Here is a 20,122-nt window from a genome sequence, read left to right as displayed (position 1 = left end):
AGATGAACCGGCCTGGCTCCCAGAGCTTAGGAGCTGTCAAGTCCCAAGAGGAGACAGAAACCACCGTGCTGGCTTCCAGGCCACTTCCTCAAGGTAAAGCCCTTGGCTGCTTTGCCATACCTGGGGCTGGGGCCACCCGGGCTGGGGCACTCTGGGTTTCCCCACGTAGCCTGGGAAGCGGCTGAGCAGCACAGGAACTGGGCCCTAGGCCCCCTTAGAAGCCCCTGAGCCTCTTACTAAGGCTCACTTGGAATTGGGTGGCGGCTAAAGGCACCTCCTCCAGCCTTTCTATGGAATGGGAAGGGAGTGAAATTCCTCAACACTGGAAAACTCTCTTGTTCTTGGGACTCCAAATTGGCTCACATTTGGCTCCCTCCTTCCCACTGCTCAGTCTTACCTTCCTCCTCCTCCACCTCCTCCTCCTCCCTTTTTTATTTTGTTATTATTATTATTTGTTGTTGTTGGTCGTGGGGCCTGACCTCTAGGCCTGGGCGCTGTCCCTCAGCTCTTCAGCTCAAGGCTAGTGCTCTACCACTTGAGCCACAGTGCCACTTCTGGCTTTTTCTGCTTATATGGTACTGAGGAATTGAACCCAGGGCCTCATGCATGCAAGGCAAGCACTCTACCACTGAGCCACCTTCCCAGCCCAATAAAAAATAATTTGAATGTAACTGTAACCCCTCTGTACAGCATCTTTACAATAAAATAAAATTAAAAAAATAATTTGAATGAGAGTAAATAGGAATTGAGGAGCAGAAAGTTTTAGTGCAATAATGCCAAGTTTCTTTTCCTGAATTTTTTTTCTCTTGTTCCTGTTATAGGCTTGAGCCCAAGGCCTGGGCACTGTCCCTGAGCTCTTCAGCTCAAGGCTAGTGCTCTACCATTTGAGCCACAGTACCACTTCTGGCTTTTTCTGCTTATGTGGTGCTGAGGAATGGAACCTCATGCATGCAAGGCAAGCACTCTACCACTGAGCCATCTTCCCAGCCCCCACGCATTTCCAGTTTTTAGGTTGTTAATGGGAGCTCAGGCTGGCTTCGAATAGTGATCCTCAGATCTAAGCCTCCTGAGTAGCTAAGATTACAGGTGTGAGTCAACTATAACTGAACTATAAAGGGTCATATCTAACATGCCTTGCGTATAGGATGTTTAGCATGACTGGAGTTGTCTCTCATGTCTTCTTTTATCTCTGATTACATTTAGTTTTCATGTACCCCAGTTCTTTTCTGCAATATTTAGAACCAGACAACATCTTCAGTATAATTTTAAGGAATTAAATTTTAGAAAATAAATGAATCAATGCATAAGTATTCTGAGCCAAAGAACAGGACTATGTTTTCTTTTTTTTATGTTTTCATTTTCTAAGCCCCTTTGTCTACAGTGGCAGAACAAGATCATCCTTACTTGCATTTCTCCAGCTGTGTAACAAATCATCTGTGGGAAACTAGTTAACTAAAAACATGGCTTTCTCTGATTTATCCCAGTGATGATTTAGCTCCTGTATGAGTAGCTATTGCCTCTCCCCAAGTGGAATATTTACTGTTTAATTCAATTTGAACACTGTCTACCTGGAACTAGCAGATCTCACAGTGTGAAGTCTTCCCCACCTTTCCCACCCCCTGTCCTGGCCCCACTTCAGATGCTGAGTTAGCTTTCTGCCATGGGATAGCCAACTTACAAAGAGAAAAGATTTGGACATTACAGTCCATAAATGTTTAGAGTCTGTGGCAAGGGAGCAGATCATGGCATGAGCCAAAACTGTTCCCTTTATAGCTCCAAGTGAATTAAAAACCTCCCACTAGGCCCCATTTCATAAAGGTTTCACCATTTCTAAGCACCACAAATAGTGCCATTCTAAGGTTCAATCTGTTAAAACACATAGCTACCCAGGAGGCTGAGAGCTGATTATTACAGTTCAAAGCCACCTTAAGCAGGAAAGTGTTCTCGTGGGGCCTGAACTCTGGGCCTGGATGCTGTTCCTCAGCTCTTCAGCTCAAGGCTAGCGCCCTACCACTTGAACCACAGTACCACTTCCGGCTTTTTCTGCTTATGTGGTGCTGAGGAATTGAACCCAGGGCCTCGTGCATGCAAGGCAAGCACCCCAAGCACTCTACCACTGAGCCACCTTCCCAGCCCCAGGCAGGAAAGTTTTGTAAGACCCTTAACTCTAATTAACAGCAAAATGCTGGAAGTGGAGCTGTAGCTAAAATGATAGAGCATTGACCTTGACCAAAAAAGATAATGGACAGTGCCCAGGCCCTGAGTTCAAGCCCTATGACCAACACAAGAAATAAAAACAAAACAAAACAAACAAAAACCCCATTTGGATCTTAGAGAAATATTCAAGATCCAAAAAATAACAGATTTCAATCACAGGTCCCAGATTGGAACCTGTGCTTCGAACTGAGCAGCTGTACCAGTTTCCCATGACCTCTTTCTTTTTATTTTATCTTACTTATTTTTCATTTTTTTTTGTTGGTCGTGGTGCCTGAACTCTGGTCCGGGGCACCGTCCCTCAGCTCTTCAGCTGTAGACTAGCACTCTACCACTTGAGTCTCAGCCCCACTTCCAGCTTTTTCTGCTTATGTGGTGCTGAGGAATTGAACCCAGGGCCTCAGGCATGCAAGGCAAGCACTCTACCACTGAGCCACCTTCCCAGCCCCATTCCCATGACCTCTTTCTTGGGTTTAATTTGCTAGAATAGTTCACAGAAATCAGGAAATAGTTTATATATACATTTGCCTATTTGTTCAAAAGGATATTTTTTAGAAAGGACACAGATGAATAACCAGATGGAAGAGATGCACAGGGAAAGGATGCAGAGATTGCGTGCTACTGACCATGCACCTCTATGCATTCAACAATCAAAGGCCCTGGAACCCAGTCCTTTGGGGTTTTATGGGAGATTCATTGTATAACCATGTTTGATTACATGCTATTGATGATTAACTCTTCAACACCTTCAACACCTCTTCTGCTGCCAAGATGGCACTTTTCTGTGCAGGCCCTGGAGGGAATGATTGCTCTGCCCCACGTGGCAGTAGACAGAAGGCCCAGGGAGTCAAATGAATCCTGATGGTGTTCTCAAGAGGGTGGTAGTCTTTGCAAAGTACCTCTTCAAAGCCTCACTTTTGGTTGTCATTTCCTTGACCATTAAGTTTCCAAACCTGAACTTTAACGAGGATACATTGAAATCACAGCAATATGAACATTTCATTTACTCAGCAAATACTTACCCAGTGTCTTCATGAGGCACATAATAGTGTCTGATGGTATTGTGGATTACAAATTTTACAAATTTCTTTTTTCTTTTTCTTTTTCTTTTTTTAATTGTTGATTGTGGGGCCTGAACTCTGGGCTTGGGCACTGTCCCTCAGATCTTCAGCTTAAGGCTAGCACTCTACCACGTGAGCCACCATGCTACTTCCGGTTTTGTGGTGGTTTATTGGAGATAAAAGAGTCTTCCAGACTTCCCTGCCCAGGCTGGCTTTGAACTGTGATCCTCAGATCTCAGCCTCCTGAGTAGCTAGGATTACAGGCATGAGCCACAGGTGCCCGATTATAAATTTCTTGAACAAAATAGGTTATCTGGAAAATATGCAAATAATGAGTGTAGAGGTCAATGAATTATAAAGTGACTATAATGACCTGGGTTCTAACTAGCTCCTCTCCTGCCCTTCCCCAAATATAGACCTCCCCGTGTTCTCCAAAGAGAACTACTATTGACTTTTAACACTGGAGTGGTAACACTTTGGATACACGAAATCATATTCCTAGCTTTTTTGATAATATAGTACATGTCTGACTGGTCCATAATGGGTATATAGTTCAGATCTGTCATCTCATTGGTGAATTGTATTCCATCACATGAATATATGACAACATGTTTATCCATTCAACTGTTGCTGGATGCTAATGCTCAGGTTGTTTCAAATAATAAGCACCTGTGAGTATTTTGGTTGATATATTTTAATCCAAAGAACTCTTTTTCCTGTTGAGGTAAATATATGCATATGTTCAACTTTACGAGATAAAATCAAACTCTGCCAGGCTACTTACTCATTCATACACATACATATACACTTAGTTCTGGTAACTGGGATTTGAACTCAAGGCCTGGGCACTGTCCCTTAACTTTTTCCACTCAAGGCTAGCAATTTGCCACTTGAGCCACAGCTCTGCTTTTAGCTTTTTTTTTTTTTTTTTTTTTTTGTCATGGGGCTTGAACTCTGGGCTTGGGCACTGTCCCTGTGCTCTTCAGCAGCCTCCTGAGTAGCTAGGATTACAGGCGTGAGCCACTGGTGCCTGACTACTTTTAGCTTTTTAATGGTTAATTGGTCATAAGAGTCTCTTGGGGCCAGGCGCTGATGGTTCATACCTGTGATCCTAGCTATCAGGAAGCTGGGACCTGAGGATTGCAATTCAAAGCCAGCCCAGGTAGAAAAGTCCATGAGACTCTTATCTCCAATAAACCACTCAGAAAACTAGAAGTGGGGCTGTGGCTCAAGTGTTAGAGTGCTTACCTTGAGCTGAAGAGCTAAGGGACAGTGCCCAGGCCCAGAGTTCAAGCCCCACAACTGGAAAAAAAAAAAGTGTCATGGGCTTTCTTTGAACTGCAATCCTCAGATTTCAGCATTATAGACATGATCTACTGGTGCCCAGCTTTGTGCCTGTATTTTTTATTTTCAGAAACTATTGAGATGATAAATGTTTGTTGTTTTGAGCTGATGAATTTTGGAGTGATCTGTTATACAGCAGTACACAACTAATGCATGCCTGTTTCTGAATGTTCAATAAACCTTCCTGAAATATTTTCCTTACTCACTTTCTATTTCTCAGAAAATTTAAAAATAATTTGTGATTACATTCTGATTTGGGTACAATTACATAAGGATAGAATAATTGCAATGATTTGGCATGGCTGGATTTTTGTGTATATTAATATAGCTCAATCTATATGTACATACATGCAAATTATAGACACATACATGGGTTATAATTCTAATTACAGTATATCTATATATTGTATTTATGTATGTATCTATCTGAATTACTGTAACTTTATAATGCCCATAGGCAATGTTAATATATTAGATGTTTTTAAATGATCTTAATTTCACGTTTATTAAAATGAACCTATAATTCCTAGAAGTGGAAGGAAATAAATTGCTGTGATGTCAACTGGGGAGTCCCAGAAAATTCTGGAAATGGAGAGCTTCCACACTAGGTTCAGTGCTTGGACACCTTTTAGCAACAAGTCTTTAAATAGACAGGTGAGTTATATATTTTATTAAACTTTACACATGTAATTTGTAAGGTTAATTTTACCATGATGCCTTTTTTTTTTTTTTTTTTTTTTTTGTCAGTTGGAACTCTGGGCCTGGGCGCTGTCCCTGCACTCTTCAGCTCAAGGTGGCACTCTACCTCTTGAGCCACAGTGCCACTTCCAGTTTTCTAGTGGTTTATTGGAGATCAGAGTCTCATGGACTTTTCTGCCTGAGCTGGCTTTGAACTGTGATCCTCAGATCTAAGCCTCCTGAGTAGATAGGATTACAGGTGTGAGCCACCAGTGCCCGGCCCATGACACTTTTTGTTTGTATGTTTAGGGGCTTAAACAACTGAGGGTTAGGGCACTCTGAGCTTTTTTGCTCAAGGCTGGTGTCAACCACTTGAACCACACCTTTACTCTGGCTTTTTGATGGTTAATTGGAAATAAGACTCTCACAAACCTTGGTGTTGAGGCTCACTTCAACTATGAACCTCAGATCTCATCCTTCTATAGTAGTAAGGACTCTAGGTCTGAGTTACTTGCATGTGGCTATTATATATTGAGTTCATGTTTTTGCTTTTTGTGCCAGTTCTGGCACTTGAACTCAAGGCCTGGGTGCAGTCCTTCAGCTATTTTGCTCAAGGCTAGGGCTCTACTACTTGAGCTACAGCTCTACCTCCAGATTTCAGATGCTTCATGGGAGATAAAAATGCCTATGGACAATATTGCCTTCGCTGGCTTTGAACCCTGATCCTTAGATCTCAGCCTTTGCGTAGCTAGGATTCCAGGCATGAGCCTCTGGTGAGTGGCTAAAAGTGTGAGCTTTTATGTGTTTTCAAGATGGAATCTGTTTCCCTAGGCCACATTAACCAAAGTTGAAACAAGAGCTGGGAGTCATTACCTCTTTGTTTTCCTTTCTGTAATTACATCCCTGCCAGTCATTGGCATTGGCCCACCTCACAAGCCCTGGCTTGCCTGCGTCCTTGAATAGAAACAGTGTGCGCTGAAAGCACAACCTCCCTCCGACATATGTTAAAGCACTTTGTGAACTGTAATATGCTGTGCAAATACTCGTTGGAGGTTGTTAGCAGGTTGTCTAAAGATTGCTTGGCAACTGAAAATCTACGGGGCAGGCACAGTAACATATATCCTTTACCTCTCTTCCAGCTTTTCCAGGAAAGAGTTGCTCTGATAAGTCACTGGTTTGACCTGTGGACCAACAAACAACGTCAGGAATTCTTGTTCACAATGCTTTTACGATGCACTAAATCACAATTACGGTAAGTGTAGCCTCGTGATGTAATCATCCTTGGTTCTTAAAACAAAAACTAGCTAAATGTTTATATAACCTTTCAAGGTTTTTCTTTTCCCTATTTAAGAAAAGAAAAAGTCTTCTTGAAACTGAATTGGAGCCTGGGAGAGAGAGTGGAATCTGACCACTTTTCTTACCTTGGAGAGGCTGTGATGATGATGATGATGTAGTTGTACAAAGAGATTTCAGTTCCATGTCAGATGATGAGCACAGTGCATTCAATCACTGTCGCCCATTTCTTCATTCTCCCCCCTCCCCCTCCCCTCCCTGTCCTGAAGTTACATAGTCTATTTTTACACAACGTACACTGAATATAAGGGCTGCGTTTGTTCTTCCTTCCTCCCTCCATTTGGGTGCCCTTTCTCTCATTCCCCCGCCCCCCAGCATGCTTCTGCTTCCTGGTATTTCTTTTGTTAAACAGTTCTTTAGTTGTTCAGAGAACTTACACCATTGGATTCTTCTCCCAAGTATATTTCATCCTTTAGTCTGTTTGTTTGAAATGTATATACTTGAGCCCCCTCTGCCGCCCCTTACTTTTTTTTTATTTTTACAAAACAAACAAACAAAAAGCAACAAACAAACAAAAATCCTGTCTTGGGCTTCAACCAGTACATATCATTTCTGGGGGGGGGGGGGGCTGGTATTGGTACTTAAACTTAGATCCTCAACCTCTCTCACTTAGCTTTTTCTGTGCTCTATTACTTGGGCCACAGCTCTACTTCCAGATCTTTGCTGGTTAATTGGAGCTACCTGGATTTGTCTGTCCAGACCAGCTTTGAACCCTGATCCTCAGGCCTCAGGTCCTCAGATGTCAGCCTCCTGAGTAGTTAGGAGTACAGTCATAAGCCACCAGCATCTAGCTCCACAGTATATTTCTAAGATTCTCTTGATTTGTTAAATTCTTCTTGAAGCTATTAGACAGACAATATATTCTAAATGGGTACCTGATACATAGGAAGTTACTTCATAAGGGATTGTTAAATAATGAATGGATCTTAGAAATATGAGAAGTGGCAACAGTAGTGACATTTAGAGATATGAGCAAGACATACATTGGTGACCAGCAACCACCACTGTACCCCTTCTCTTAATCTTCCCTTGCCTCTTCTCCTAAAATACTTCAGTGTAGATATTGTCACATTTGCTTGTTGGAATTACACCCAGGGGTAGCTAGGGCTCTGATCAGGAATTGGTACTCTAAGGGTCATTAGCTTTCTCTAGTTTGTAAAGGTCACAGTGTCTCAGTCACTTGACTGTCAGAATCAGTTATTATCAGAGCACCTAGAGGCTTGTTAGCTAGTCAGATAAGTGTTAGATACTGACTCTTTGGTGAGATTAGGGGAAAACAAGATGATTGGGGAATAGTCTAGAGAATTCTTCATTGTATCCTAGACCAGATTGAAGAACCCCAGTGGGTCATTAGCAGATCCTTAAGGGTGGTTTCCCAAATTAATGGCTTTTGTGGGGATCAGTCTGGGGGATTTCTGGTGGACTGAGTACAACAACAAAAGTAATAATAGAATTTTCTGGAACATGGTTCTCTTCCTTCCTTCCTTCCTTCCTTTCTTTCTTTCTTTCTTTCTTTCTTTCTTTCTTTCTTTCTTTCTTTCTTTCTTTCTTTCTTTCTTTCTTTCTTTCTTTCTTTCTTTCTTTCTTTCTTTCTTTCTTTCTTGTCTTGCCAGGCCTGGGACAAGAACTCAAGGCCTGGGCACTGTCCCTGAACTTCTTTTGCTCAAGGCTAGCACTCTACCACTTGAGCCACATTGTCACTTCCAACTTTTTCTGTGTATGTGATACTGAAGAATTGAATCCAGGGCTTCATGCATGGTAGGCAAGCACTCTACCACTAAGCCACATTCCCAACCCTGAAATAATTGAGACAATTTTGTCTCAATTGAATGAACCTCGCCCACAGAGGCGCTCTTATTTCCAAATGTTTATTCAGTTAAACCCTCAGCAAGTCGTCACTGGGAATTAGTTGCTTTCACTGAAGGCAGGTGATGTCACTGAAGCCAGGTGACGTAGACTAAGCTTCTGATTTCTTAGCTACCAAAAAGGATCTGCAAGCTGGGCGCCAGTGGCTCATGCCTGTAATCCTAGCTACTCAGGAGGCTGAGATCTGAGGATCAGGGTTCAAAGCCAGCCCAGGCAAGAAAATCTGTGAGACTCTTATCTCCAATTAACCACCAGAAAACTGGAAGTGGTGCTGTGGCTCAAGTGGTAGAGCACTAGCCTTGAGCTGAAGAGCTGACAGTGCCTAGGCCCAGAGTTCAAGCCCCACAACCAAAAGAAAAAACAAAACAAAACAACAACAACAACAAACTCCCCCAAAGAATCTGCAAGTTGTGCATGACCAAATGGACTTGATTTTGTTTGCAATCTGCCATCCACTCTTTCTTTCCCCTTTTTCTTGCTTATCCATTTTTGTTGTTGTTGTTGGTTATGGGGTTTGAACTCAGTGCATAGGCACTATCCCTGAGCTCTTTTGTTCAAGGTTAGTGCTATATCACTTTGAACCACAGCACCACTTCTGGGTTTTTTTTTCTTGTCAGTCATGGGGCTTGAACTCTGGGCCTGGGTACTGTCCTTGAGCTCTTCAGCTCAAGGCTAGCACTCTACCACAATGCCACTTCTGGTTTTCTGGTGGTTATTGGAGAGAAGAGTCTCACAGACTTTCCTGCCCGGGCTGCCTTTGAACTGTGATCCTCAGACCTCAGCCTCTTGAGTAGCTAGATTACAGGCATGAGCCACTGGCACCCGCCTTCACTTCTGCTTTTTTTTTTTTTTTTTTTTAGTGGTTAATTGGAGATAGTTGTCTCACTGGAACTTTTCTGCCCAGATTGGCTTTGAACTGCAATCCTCAGATCTCAGCTTCCTAAGTACAGCTACTTAGTTACAGGTGTGAGCCCCTGGTGCCCACCTACCTATCACATTTGATCAGTCATTTCCCTCCCTCTTCTATTGGGCTCAGAATCTAGGAGCACAAAGCGGCTTGTTGGATTGACCTTCCCAGGTGGAGTCCTTAGAAGGAGACAGGCAGCTTCCTGGTTCTGTTGAGTGAGGTTACAAAGACAGGGCATTGAGGAAGAAACATATAAGAATAGCTATTTGCTTTGCTTCCTTTTATTCCAACTCTACAGCTTTCAGAATAAGAAAAATAAAATAGATCAAACCTCAGGTGCATAATTGCTTCGTCTCAAGATCTGAGAGATAAACCATGTAATTTCAGTGGTCACCACTAGAGGTCAGTAGAGATCTTGTGGTATATTTTGAGGTAGTTTAACATTAGGTACGACACTGGAAACTTTATCCTGTCTCTGGTGCCTCAATTCCTCTGTCAGTGGGACAAGAATATAGAACTAACCCACAGGGGGAATTTCTTTGTGTGGTTTGATATCAGGTGTTTCTGCAGACACCAGTACGCGACTCATAGTTTTATGTCGCTGCTGATTTACAAAAATGTGAATATGAGTTTATGGTTTCTATGATTTGGCATCCTGAATGCATCTTTAATCTGTAGACGTGGTTTTTGTTGTTCAGTATCAATCAGTTCATTCTCCAGAGTCTGGTTAAATCTTTTCTTACACTTCTTCCTCTATGCCCAGGAAGGTAGACTCTCATGTATCTGAATAATTTTGCTTGTATGTCAACTGCTTTTAAAAGTACAAAGCTGATCAAATCTGGTTTTAGTTAAACCTCAAAGCCCAACACATTAACCACAACAAACGTTAATACAGAGCCAGGCACTTGCAGCTCACACCTGTAATCTGACCTATGCTGGAGGCTGCGATCTAAAGATGGTGGGTCAAAGTCAGTGCAGGCAGAAAAGTCCATCAGACTCTCATCTCTTATTAACCAACAAAAAGCCACTAATGGAACTATGGATCAAATGGTAGAGCTCTAGCTTTGAGCACAAAACCTCGAGGGCAGTGCCCAGGCTCTGAGTTCAAGCTCCAGCATTGGTTCAAACAAACAAATAAATGGAAAAAAAATAAGTTAATACATCTTTATTGAGATTTAATTCACGTACAATAGAAGTTGCTAATTTAAGGGTATATTTGGTGGGTTTAGTAATTCACAAAAGTGTATAATCACCAGTGCAATCTCAGTCTAATAGTAAGTACCCCTCTCCTACTGAGGGGGACCCGCCCCATACACCCAGCTCCTCTCTTTTTAATGTGGTACCATGTCACCAGCACCACCACCACCTGGAAGGCCTCCTCTGCCCCTCTGCCACCCAGCAGTGCTTTTACATCTCCAGCCTGGCATTCCCTTGCATTATGTCACAGGTCCACAGAGCAAACTGCTCCCATGGCTACCTCCTCTGCCTCCAGACTTCATTGACCTTTCCTGTGACTCCTTAAAGGAAACTGGGCTGTTTGTGTCACACTTGGAAAGATCTCTGAGCAGTTTCTGTTGCTCTCCCAGCCACACTGGTGGGACCGGTTTTAAACTGCTTCTGCTCAGCTGCCAGAACAGCTTTCCTTCTACAAAGACTTTTCATTCTGAGAGCTGTTTGAACTTGCAGCTCTCCTGGGTGGGTGGGACAACATTCACTAACAGGGGAGGAGGGGGAAAGGGAAGGAGGGAGGGAGGGGCAGAGTCAGAGACAGAATTACAGAAAAACAGAGCTACAGATACAAACTCAAAAAGAAAGACAGACAAACTCAAAAAGAAAGACAGACATAGAGAGACAGACTCAAAGAATGACAGAGAAGAGAAGAGAGACAGAGAGTTTATGAACAGTCATTGGTCTCTGTTAGGTTGGCCTGGAAAAAATGGCCCCTTCCCCTTTGCTCTCCCTCTGCTCACACATGGCCCTCCCTAGAAGTCACAGCCAGCACCTCTAACCCAGGCAGTGGAAAGGCCCCAGGTTCTGAGGTCACTTCCTTTTCCTCTGAGGTCTCAGTCCTCATCCACTCTGGTCACGCCTCCTTTGCACTGTGATAGGTTCCTAGACTCTGATGTCACAGCCCCATCTGCTGTGGCCATACCTCCTCCCTACCCTCTCCCTATATAACCGGTTTCTTGGCTCAAGTCACTCCTCTGCATGCCTCCATCTTGTGTAGGCTGGTGGGTCAGTTCTTAAACACGCCTCTGCCTGTACAACCACGTGGAAGTCTCCCTTCTCCAGACCTTAGGGTCTCCATCAGAGCAGAAGGGGAATTGGGATTGAGGAGAGGTGGGGAAAGGTACTCAACCATGTACCCCTGAGCACACCCCCCAACCCAGCCCAGCATTTGCTCTTTCCTAGGAGGGTTCAGAGGAGGAAAGGTCTCTTTTGTGATCTGTAGAGGAAATGAGGTGTGTGGTTTTCTAGGATCAGCATATCTCTAGCTTAATTTAAATCCAGCGCAGCTACATCACTCTGAGTTACACCAAGTCCACTGGAAGAGACGGTGTGTGCCTGTGCAGATGGTGAAGATGTAGAAGGCTCCCTTGTATATATTGGATACTAGGCCTTTGTTGGATTGTTGGTAAAGATCTCCCAGTCTCATGGCTGTCTTTCTAGTTTAGTAACTACACCCTTTGCTCTGCAAACACTTTTTTCCTTTTTAGGAATTTAATTTAATTTTAATTTTTTATTATTTTTTTAAAACTTTATTGTATGCTGCACAGAGGGGTTACAGTTATGTGAGTAAGGCAGTGAGTATATTACTTGTAGACCATTGTTACTGCTTCCCTTGTTGTTGCCTCCCTCCCCTCCCCGCCTCCTTCCCTTCCCCCCTACCCCCCCCTCCAAGCTCATTTCCAATATACTGTCCTGTGGATATCATTATTGCAATGGGTCATCCTGTGTCCTTGTTTCAGCGTTTTGTTATTTCCCTTCATCTCCCCAGATTAGACAAATGTTTATACCAGATTCAGGGTACCAAAATCAAGTACAGTGACAACAGGGGATATACCACAGGGGGAAGAACATACAAAGGAAACAAAAAAAATCACATAGTACATTTAAAACAATAACAATAATGACAGAACTCTGTGTCCATATCTTGGGGTTCATTTCACTTAGCAACGCTCCAAAAATTCATATGGAACAATAAAAGACCCCCCAAGTTGCAAAAATAATCTTTAGCAGAAAGAACAGTGCTGGAGGAATAACAATACTTCAAGACTTCAAACTCTACTACAAGGCATAGTAATCAAAATAGCTTGGTACTGGCACAAAAACAGACCTGAAGACCAATGGAATAGAACTGAAGACCCAGAAATGAACCCGCAGACCTATACCCACCTAATCTTCAATAAGGGAGCCAAAAAAATAGAATGGAAGAAAGATAGCCTCTTCAGTAAATGGTGCTGGCAAAATGGGCTTAACACCTGTAGAAAACTAAAGCTGGATCCTTATATATCACCCTGCAGCAGATCAACTCCAAATGTGCAGAAACTTTTTATTCTGAGTCAATCCCATTTGTCAAGTCTCTCTCCTATCTGCTGTTGTAGTGCCCCTAGGATTCTTTTCAAATAATTTCTGCCTATGCCTATAAGTTCTAGTGTTTTCTCCTACTTGCTCTTGCAGTAATTTCAAGGTTTCAGGTCTGACATTGAGGTATTTGATCCACTGTGAGGTGACAAACAGGAGTCCACTTTTAAGTTTCTACATTTGGATGCCCAGTTTTCCCAACACCAATTATTGAAGAGGCTTTTTTCCACTGTATACCTTTGGCTCCCTTACCACAGATCAGATAGTGTTATAAGGTGAATCATCCCAGAAGCCACATTTTGGAAATAGAATATTGGGGTCTTTATTATACAGTTAGCAGGGTGCAGGTCACCCATTGTTACAAAGACCTGCAGCCCCCAAATACACATAGCACAGCTAGGAAACAGGCTAGAGAGAGGGAAAGAACAAAAAGAATACCAACAAAGCCAATTCAGCTCCGATGGAGAGCTGACTTAGTCAGGACACAGGACACATGGCATGGCGTCCTGGCGGTGGCTGTCTGGTTCGGGCCTGAATAGCGCCCGAGCAGGGGACGGATCCACAGGAAACTCCCAATGCCAGGCATTGGACTGGCAGTTTCAGTAACCTATCAGACAGGGTTCAGGGCACACCCACCACCTGGGAGGCTGGGGCCTTTCCCTTCCCCAGCATGAAGACCAGATGCCAGACCCTAACATCCAACCATGTGGCCAACATGGCACCGGCCAGACCTGACCTCCTTTCTTCAATAGCTGTAAATATATGGTGCTATTTCCAGGTTTTCTAGTCTGTTCCATTGATCTTTGGCTCTATTTTTGTGCCAGTTCCATGCTGTTTTTGTTATTATAGCTCTGTAGTGGAACTTGAGGTCTGGGATTGTGATACTGCCCTCATTGCTTTTTTTTGCCTAGAATTGCTTTGGCTGTCAGAGGTCAGATGACACTGGGTAAAGCACAGTGAGGTGAACTATGCAGGACCCCCCCACGACAGGGGTGACCCCAGATAGGGACCACAGCTATGGATCGATAGCTGGGGAGAAAATGAGCACAGGCAAGTGGAAATGTATAACCAAGTCGCTGAGGGGAGTCAGGATGGAAGATGACCAAGAGGTAGCCCAGGGCGAAGGGGCCCTGCAGGATTCTCGCTGGAGACAGGCAGGGGAATCAGATATCCCCTGAGGGGTGGAGAGCGGCTAGGAGCTAGTCAGATTTCCAGGGTGATGGGATGGTGGGGAGGGGCGCTGACGCTCATAGTAAAATGACTTAGCTCTTTGCAAAAGCTACCTTTCACCGGGAAGAGCACAGGTGAGCCTCAGAGAAGACTCTGGAACCTGATGGAAGTTTGGTCAAGCAGAAAAGCTTTGTCAGAAAGGGGAGGGCAGTACTCAAAGAGAAACTATCTGTTTGTACTTATAATTTCTGATGGTGACACGTGCAATCCGAGTCTGAAAATCTGGGCCATTCTGCTGTCTCTTCACCTCAATCCAGCATTCTGGAAATCCTCCATCCTTTTAGTTTGGGAGTTTATACACCATCATGTACAACTTTCCTTTTAACCATATAAAGTATTCTTACCATTGGGAAGGTAGCTCGGTGGTAGAGCGCTTGCCTTGCATGCCTGAGGCCCTGGGTTCGATTCCTCAGCACCACATAAGCAGAAAAAGCCGGCAGTGTCACTCTGGCTCAAGTGGCAGAGCACTAGCCTTGAGCTGAAGAGCTGAGGGACAGCGCCCAGGCCCAGAGTTCAGGCCCCCACAACCAGCCAAAAAAAAAAAAAAAAAAAGGTCTCAGGATCGGCCTGGGAAGATGGCTCAGTGGTAGAGCGCTTACCTTGCATGCCTGAGGCCCTGGGTTCAATTCCTCAGCAACACATACGCAAAATGAAAAAAGCCGGAAGTGGCTCTGTGGCTCAAGTGGTAGAGTGGTAGCCTTGAGCTGAAGAGCTGAGGGACAGCGCCCAGGCCCAGAGTTCAGGCCCCACAACTGGACCCCCAAAAAAAAAAAAAAAGTATTCTTACCATTGTTGAGGTGGTTTTTACTGCTTGGTACAGCCAAAAAAAATTTTTTTTTTTTAGTTTAAAAGGGAAGGAGAAATGAAAAAAAACCGGAAGCTGGTTTACTGGGTGGGGGATGGGCAGGACCAGGGGCAGGACTGTGGACAGAGTCCACGTTCCCTTTCACGCTGGGTAGAACCCCAGCCTCCAGGAGGGCAAAGCTTCAGCTCTGTCCCCAGCACTTAGGTAGATAGTAGCCCCTCAATAAATCCTTCGAGTATGAACCCACATACCCAAAACACCCTCACTTACAAAGATGACAAAAACTACAGTGAATTGGAAAGAAATTGTATTTGGTAGTTAGTTCTCTAAGCTGGAGTTTGTCAAGGTGCTCTTTGTTTTAGAATACAGCTTGATTCATTTCAGTAGTTTCCGTTATCTCCTGAACTCAAGACTATGACAAAGCCATTCCACCAGGAAGCATGAAGCACTGATACCCAAAAGTGTTATGGGGCACAAATCCTGAAGTGTGTCTTACACTCTCAACCCAGGAGCAGCACTTAGGGCTGCTCATTGCACAAGTTTCATTGCATGATCCCTGAAAATGCCCCTGGCTGTACACGTAGCACACGGTGCTAGTCTCCAGATGCATGAAGTGTGCTTTTACTCCCTGCATACGACTTGTCAGAGTCACAGAGAATCTGTGGGGAAATTGACTTGAGATGAATGAGTGTGTGTGTGTGTGTGTGTGTGTGTGTGTGTGTGTGTGTGTGTGTGTGTGTGTGTGTGTTCGTACTAGAGTTTGAACTCAAGGCTTGGGTGCTGTTCCTGAGCTTTTCTTGCTTAAGACTAGGACTCTAGTACTCGAGCCACAGCTTCACTTCTGGCTTTTTGGTGGTTCATTGGACATGAGTCTTCAAGACTTTGCTGCCTGGATTGGCTTTGAACCACAGTCCTCACATCTAAGGCTCCAGAGTAGCTAAGATTACAGATGTGAGCCACTGGCGCCCGGCTTGAGGTGAGATTTTAAGTCTATTCCTTGTGAAGAATCTCTTTTGGAAGTGCTCAGAGGAGTGACAACTGGATAAGAGAGGAAGTGGCGCCCAGGAGCCCAGAGGGGTCCAGCAAGTCCTAGAAGCAACAGTCACATGGGTAGCACAGAGTGAGCTGTGGACAGGCCTGGCCACCTTCCCTCCTGCCTAGTCTCTACCTCCCCTATATTCCCTGGTGTTATGCGCAGAATGCTCCAAGTACAACTTACAGAAATGGAACTCAGACAACTCCCGAGGAAGTGGAGGGCTGGGGTATGACTCAGGATGTCTTTGGGTAGATCCCCAGCATGGTGGATGAGAAGGGGGAGGGGGAGGAGGGAGGAAAAAGACAAGAGGAAGAAGAAAGAATGACTACACTGGTTTATAATTTGTCTAGCTTCAAGCTGGACAGGGTCCTTAGATTTAAATAATGTTACCAGGGGTTAGGAAGGTGGCTTAGTGGTAGAGTGCTTGCTAGCATGCATGAAGCCTTGGGTTCGATACCTTGGTACCAAATAAGCAGAAAAAGCCAGAAATGGTGCTGTGGCTCAAGTGGTAGAGTGCTAGGCTTGAGCAAAAAAAGCTCAGGGACAGTACCCAGGCCCTGAGTTCAAGCCCCAGGACTGGCAAATAAATAATAATAATAATAATGTTACTAGGAGACCAGGATTATCCTCATGTTTCCCTGTGTTGCTTAAAACTAAAAAGATAAGTGCAAACCAGGTGCTGGTGACTCACTCCTGTAATCCTAGTTATGCAGAAGGCTTAGATCTGAGGATTGCAGTTCAAAGTCAGTGAGACATGAGGCCCTGAGTTCAAGCACCAGTACCAACACTAAAAAAAAATCCACATGAGAGGAATTATAAATTGCATTAAAGCATAGTAGAAACAAAAACAAAATATCAACAAAGAAAATCACATAGCTGCCAGGCACTGGTGGCTCACGCCTGTAATCCTAGCTACTCAGGAGGCTGAGATCTGAGGATCACGGTTCAAAGCCAGCCCGGGCAGGAGAGACCGTGAGACTCCTATCTTCAATAAAACCACCAGAAAACCGGAAGTGGCGCTGTAGCTCAAGTGGTAGAGCGCTAGCCTTGAGCTGAAGAGCTGAGAAACAGCGCCCAGGCCCAGAGTTCAAGCCCCACGACCGACCAAAAAAAAAAAAAAAAATCACATAGCTAGGCAAACCATGTTTAAAGATGTCTTCAAGTTAATCTTCAAGTTCAGTTCCATCCAGGTGTAAATCTTGAAAGGAGATTTTGTTATGAGCTTTGAAAAATTATTTCTAGACAGGCACTGGTAATCCTAACTACTCAGGAGGTTGAGATCTGAGGATCTGAGGATCCCAGTTCAAAGCCAGCCCGGGCAGGAAAGTCTGTGAGACTTTTATCTCCACTAAACTACTAAAAAAAAGTAGAGCTGTGGCTCAAGTGGTAGATTGCTAGTCTTGAGCAAAAGCAGCTCAGGGACAGTGCCCAGGTCCTGAGTTCAAGCCCCAGGATCTTTGCAAAAACAAATAAGTAAGTAAACTAAATAAACTGCAAAGTCTAAGCTTGAAAAAAGAATAGAGAAAGTAAAGTGCAAGGAGAAAAGACTAAGAGTTTCACAATCAGATATGAAATCATTTTTGTTCCTTTAAGAAAGGAAATGGAGTCAGGCCTCAGTGGCTCTAGCCTGTAATCCTAGCTACTCAGGAGGCTGAGATCTGAGGATCATGGTTCAAAGCCAGCAGGGACAGGAAAGTCCATGAGACTCTTATCTCCAATAAACCACCAGAAAACCGGAAGTGGCGCTGTGGCTCAAATGGTAGAGCACTCGCCTTGAGCTGAAGAGCTGAGGGACAGCACCCAGGCCCAGAGTTCAAGCCCGACGACAAATCAAAAGAAAAAAAAAAAAAAAAGGAAGTGGAGGAAAGCTGGAGGCAGAGCTCTGTCCTCTCCACTCTCCTCAGTTCCTGCTAAGTAGCTGCCCATCCAAGCCGGGCCACATTCTTCACTTGCTGCCTTCCCCAAGTGTGACATGCCTCAGGTGACAGGTTACCCACCACGCCAGGGTGCCACCTTCTGTGTAGGAGAAGCAGATAGGCGTTCTGGCCCAGCCCACTAGTCTCAGGGAGGGCACTAGAGAGCTGCAGAGATTTCCCTAGTCTTAAAAAGACCTTGAAAGGGCAGTGGAGGGAGAAGCCAGCCCCCCCCCCCCCCTCCGCCAGAGGCTGAGGATGTATGAGGACTGAGTCAGCCATTGGGGAAACTACTTCTGGGTCAGACAGAGCCTCGGGATGGCAAAGTGCAGAGGCAGGAAAACCTTAGCCTTTGGTGACATTCCCAGTCCGTGGCTCATCCATCCTGAAGCTACCCGCTTCTTCCTCATTTTTATTCTTTGAGGAAAAAAAATAGCTTTAACTTTTATTGTTATTTTGTGATGGTACTAGGGGTTTGGATTCAGGGCCTGTAAACTCTTTCTTAGCTTTTTTTTTTGTTGTTGTTTTTTTACTCAAGAATGGTGCTCTAGCACTTGAACCACAACTTTATTTCTGTCTTTTTGGCGGTTAATTGGAGATTTGAGTCTTAAAAACTTTCCTGCCTAGGCTGATTTCCGACCAGGATTTTCAGATCTCAACTGTTAGGATCACAGACCTAAGTCATCCTATGCCCAGCCTAGCATATACATCATGGGGCTTGACCTCTGGGCCTGGGCACTGTCCCTGAGCTCTTCAGCTGAAGTCTAGCGCTCTACCGCTTGAGCCACAGTGCCACTTCTGGTTTTCTGGTGGTTTATTGGAGATAAGAGTCTCACGGACTTTCCTGTCCCGGCTGGCTTTGAACCATGATCCTCAGATCTCAGCCTTCTGAGTAGCAAGGATTACAGGCAAGACCCATCGGCACCCAGCTCCATATTGTTTTGTTTTGTTTTTGTTTTTGTTTTTGTTTTTGGGTCTGGTCGTGGGGCCTGAACTCTGGGTCTGGGTGCTGTCCCTCAGCTCTTCAGCTCAAGGCTAGCGCTCTACCACTTGAGCCACAGCGCCACTTCTGGCTTTTTTCTTTTTTCTTATATGGTGCTGAGGAATCGAACCCAGGGCCTCAGGCATGCAAGGCAAGCGCTCTACCACTGAGCCACCTTCCCAGCCCTCCATATTGTTTTTGTAAGTAGGTTTAAGGTAGACTAAAGTAGTCTCATTCTAGTCCCTCTCTGGTCATCTCAACTTGAGTCTGCCTCTGAAAACAAGGAAGGAAAACGATAACGAGTTCATCTATCAGAGCATCCTTCCAGCCCTCAGGCTGAGCTTAAGCCTTTAACTTGGGGCCTGAGTTAAAGAGGAATTATCTGTTCCCATCAGACCATGCATGTATTCCCCTGCTTTGTATTTATCAGCATGGACATCAGCGTCCACTGCTTCTTCCTTCTGCCCACAGGAAGTCAAGTTCACATTCACTGAGAAAGTGGGGCTGGTCAGAGTCACCTGCAGTGCGTGAGTCTCAGTCATAGAAGTCTGGCTTGGCATGTCTGGAATGGGGTTGAGAGAAGCATTGTTACCACACTCTGTTCTTCCAATGAGTCAGTGCGGAGCCAAAGGCCAGACCTGGATGAGGGACCTGAGGCTCATCCAGTCCATTTGGCGCTCCTCTTTTTTTCCAGTCAGCCTTCCCCAAGACTTGCTGACTGCCCCACTTAGAGGCTGTGGCCGCCTGTTCACAATTCACATTCCAGTGCTCTCCATTCCCTCCTTGAGCTTCTCATCACTTCATCTTAAACCCCAGTCTTTGCCAAGCCAACGTCTTTGTCTCTGTCCTGTGCACACTGCTCACAGAGAGTTACTGTATAAAAGCTCCTCGCAATGCAAATTATCTATGAGATTTTGTTGAACTGTCTTTTGGAAGTTTTCCAAACTTAATACAAGCCATAAGCTCCTAGCAATAAAGATTATCTATGAGATTTTGTTGAACTTGCTTTTGGAAAATTTCCAAGCTTAATACAAGCCATATGAACAATGCAGTGAGCCCCATTTGGCCCACTTTTTAAAAAGTTGGACAGTACTGGGGTTTGAACTCAGGGCTTTGCACTTACTAAGCTGGTGCTCAACTAGTGGTCT

At 44.5% G+C, this 20,122-nt stretch overlaps 1 protein-coding gene across 5 annotated transcripts in view; it reads left to right on the top strand.

The window, feature by feature from the left end:
- The window catches only part of Ect2l (epithelial cell transforming 2 like), a 61,274-nt gene continuing 41,152 nt past the window's right edge, over window positions 1-20,122 (top strand). For 4 of the 5 annotated variants that reach the window (XM_070010503.1, XM_070010506.1, XM_070010505.1 and 1 more), the window contains exons 1-3: window positions 2-93; window positions 5,150-5,273; window positions 6,437-6,549. In XM_070010503.1, coding sequence (XP_069866604.1) covers window positions 5,175-5,273; window positions 6,437-6,549 — 212 coding nt within the window. In that variant the 5' untranslated portion in view covers window positions 2-93; window positions 5,150-5,174. Of the gene's footprint in view, window positions 94-5,149; window positions 5,274-6,436; window positions 6,550-20,122 lie in introns of all 5 variants that reach the window. The other variant, XM_070010507.1, reaches the window with a different exon arrangement.

This window comes from Dipodomys merriami, unplaced genomic scaffold (assembly GCF_024711535.1).
Source record: "Dipodomys merriami isolate MVZ:Mamm:240054 unplaced genomic scaffold, mDipMer1.0.p SCAF_8, whole genome shotgun sequence".
NCBI lineage: Eukaryota > Metazoa > Chordata > Mammalia > Rodentia > Heteromyidae > Dipodomys > Dipodomys merriami.
The sequence above is the reverse complement of the archived record's forward strand: the minus strand, read 5'-3'. Positions and strand labels throughout refer to the sequence as shown.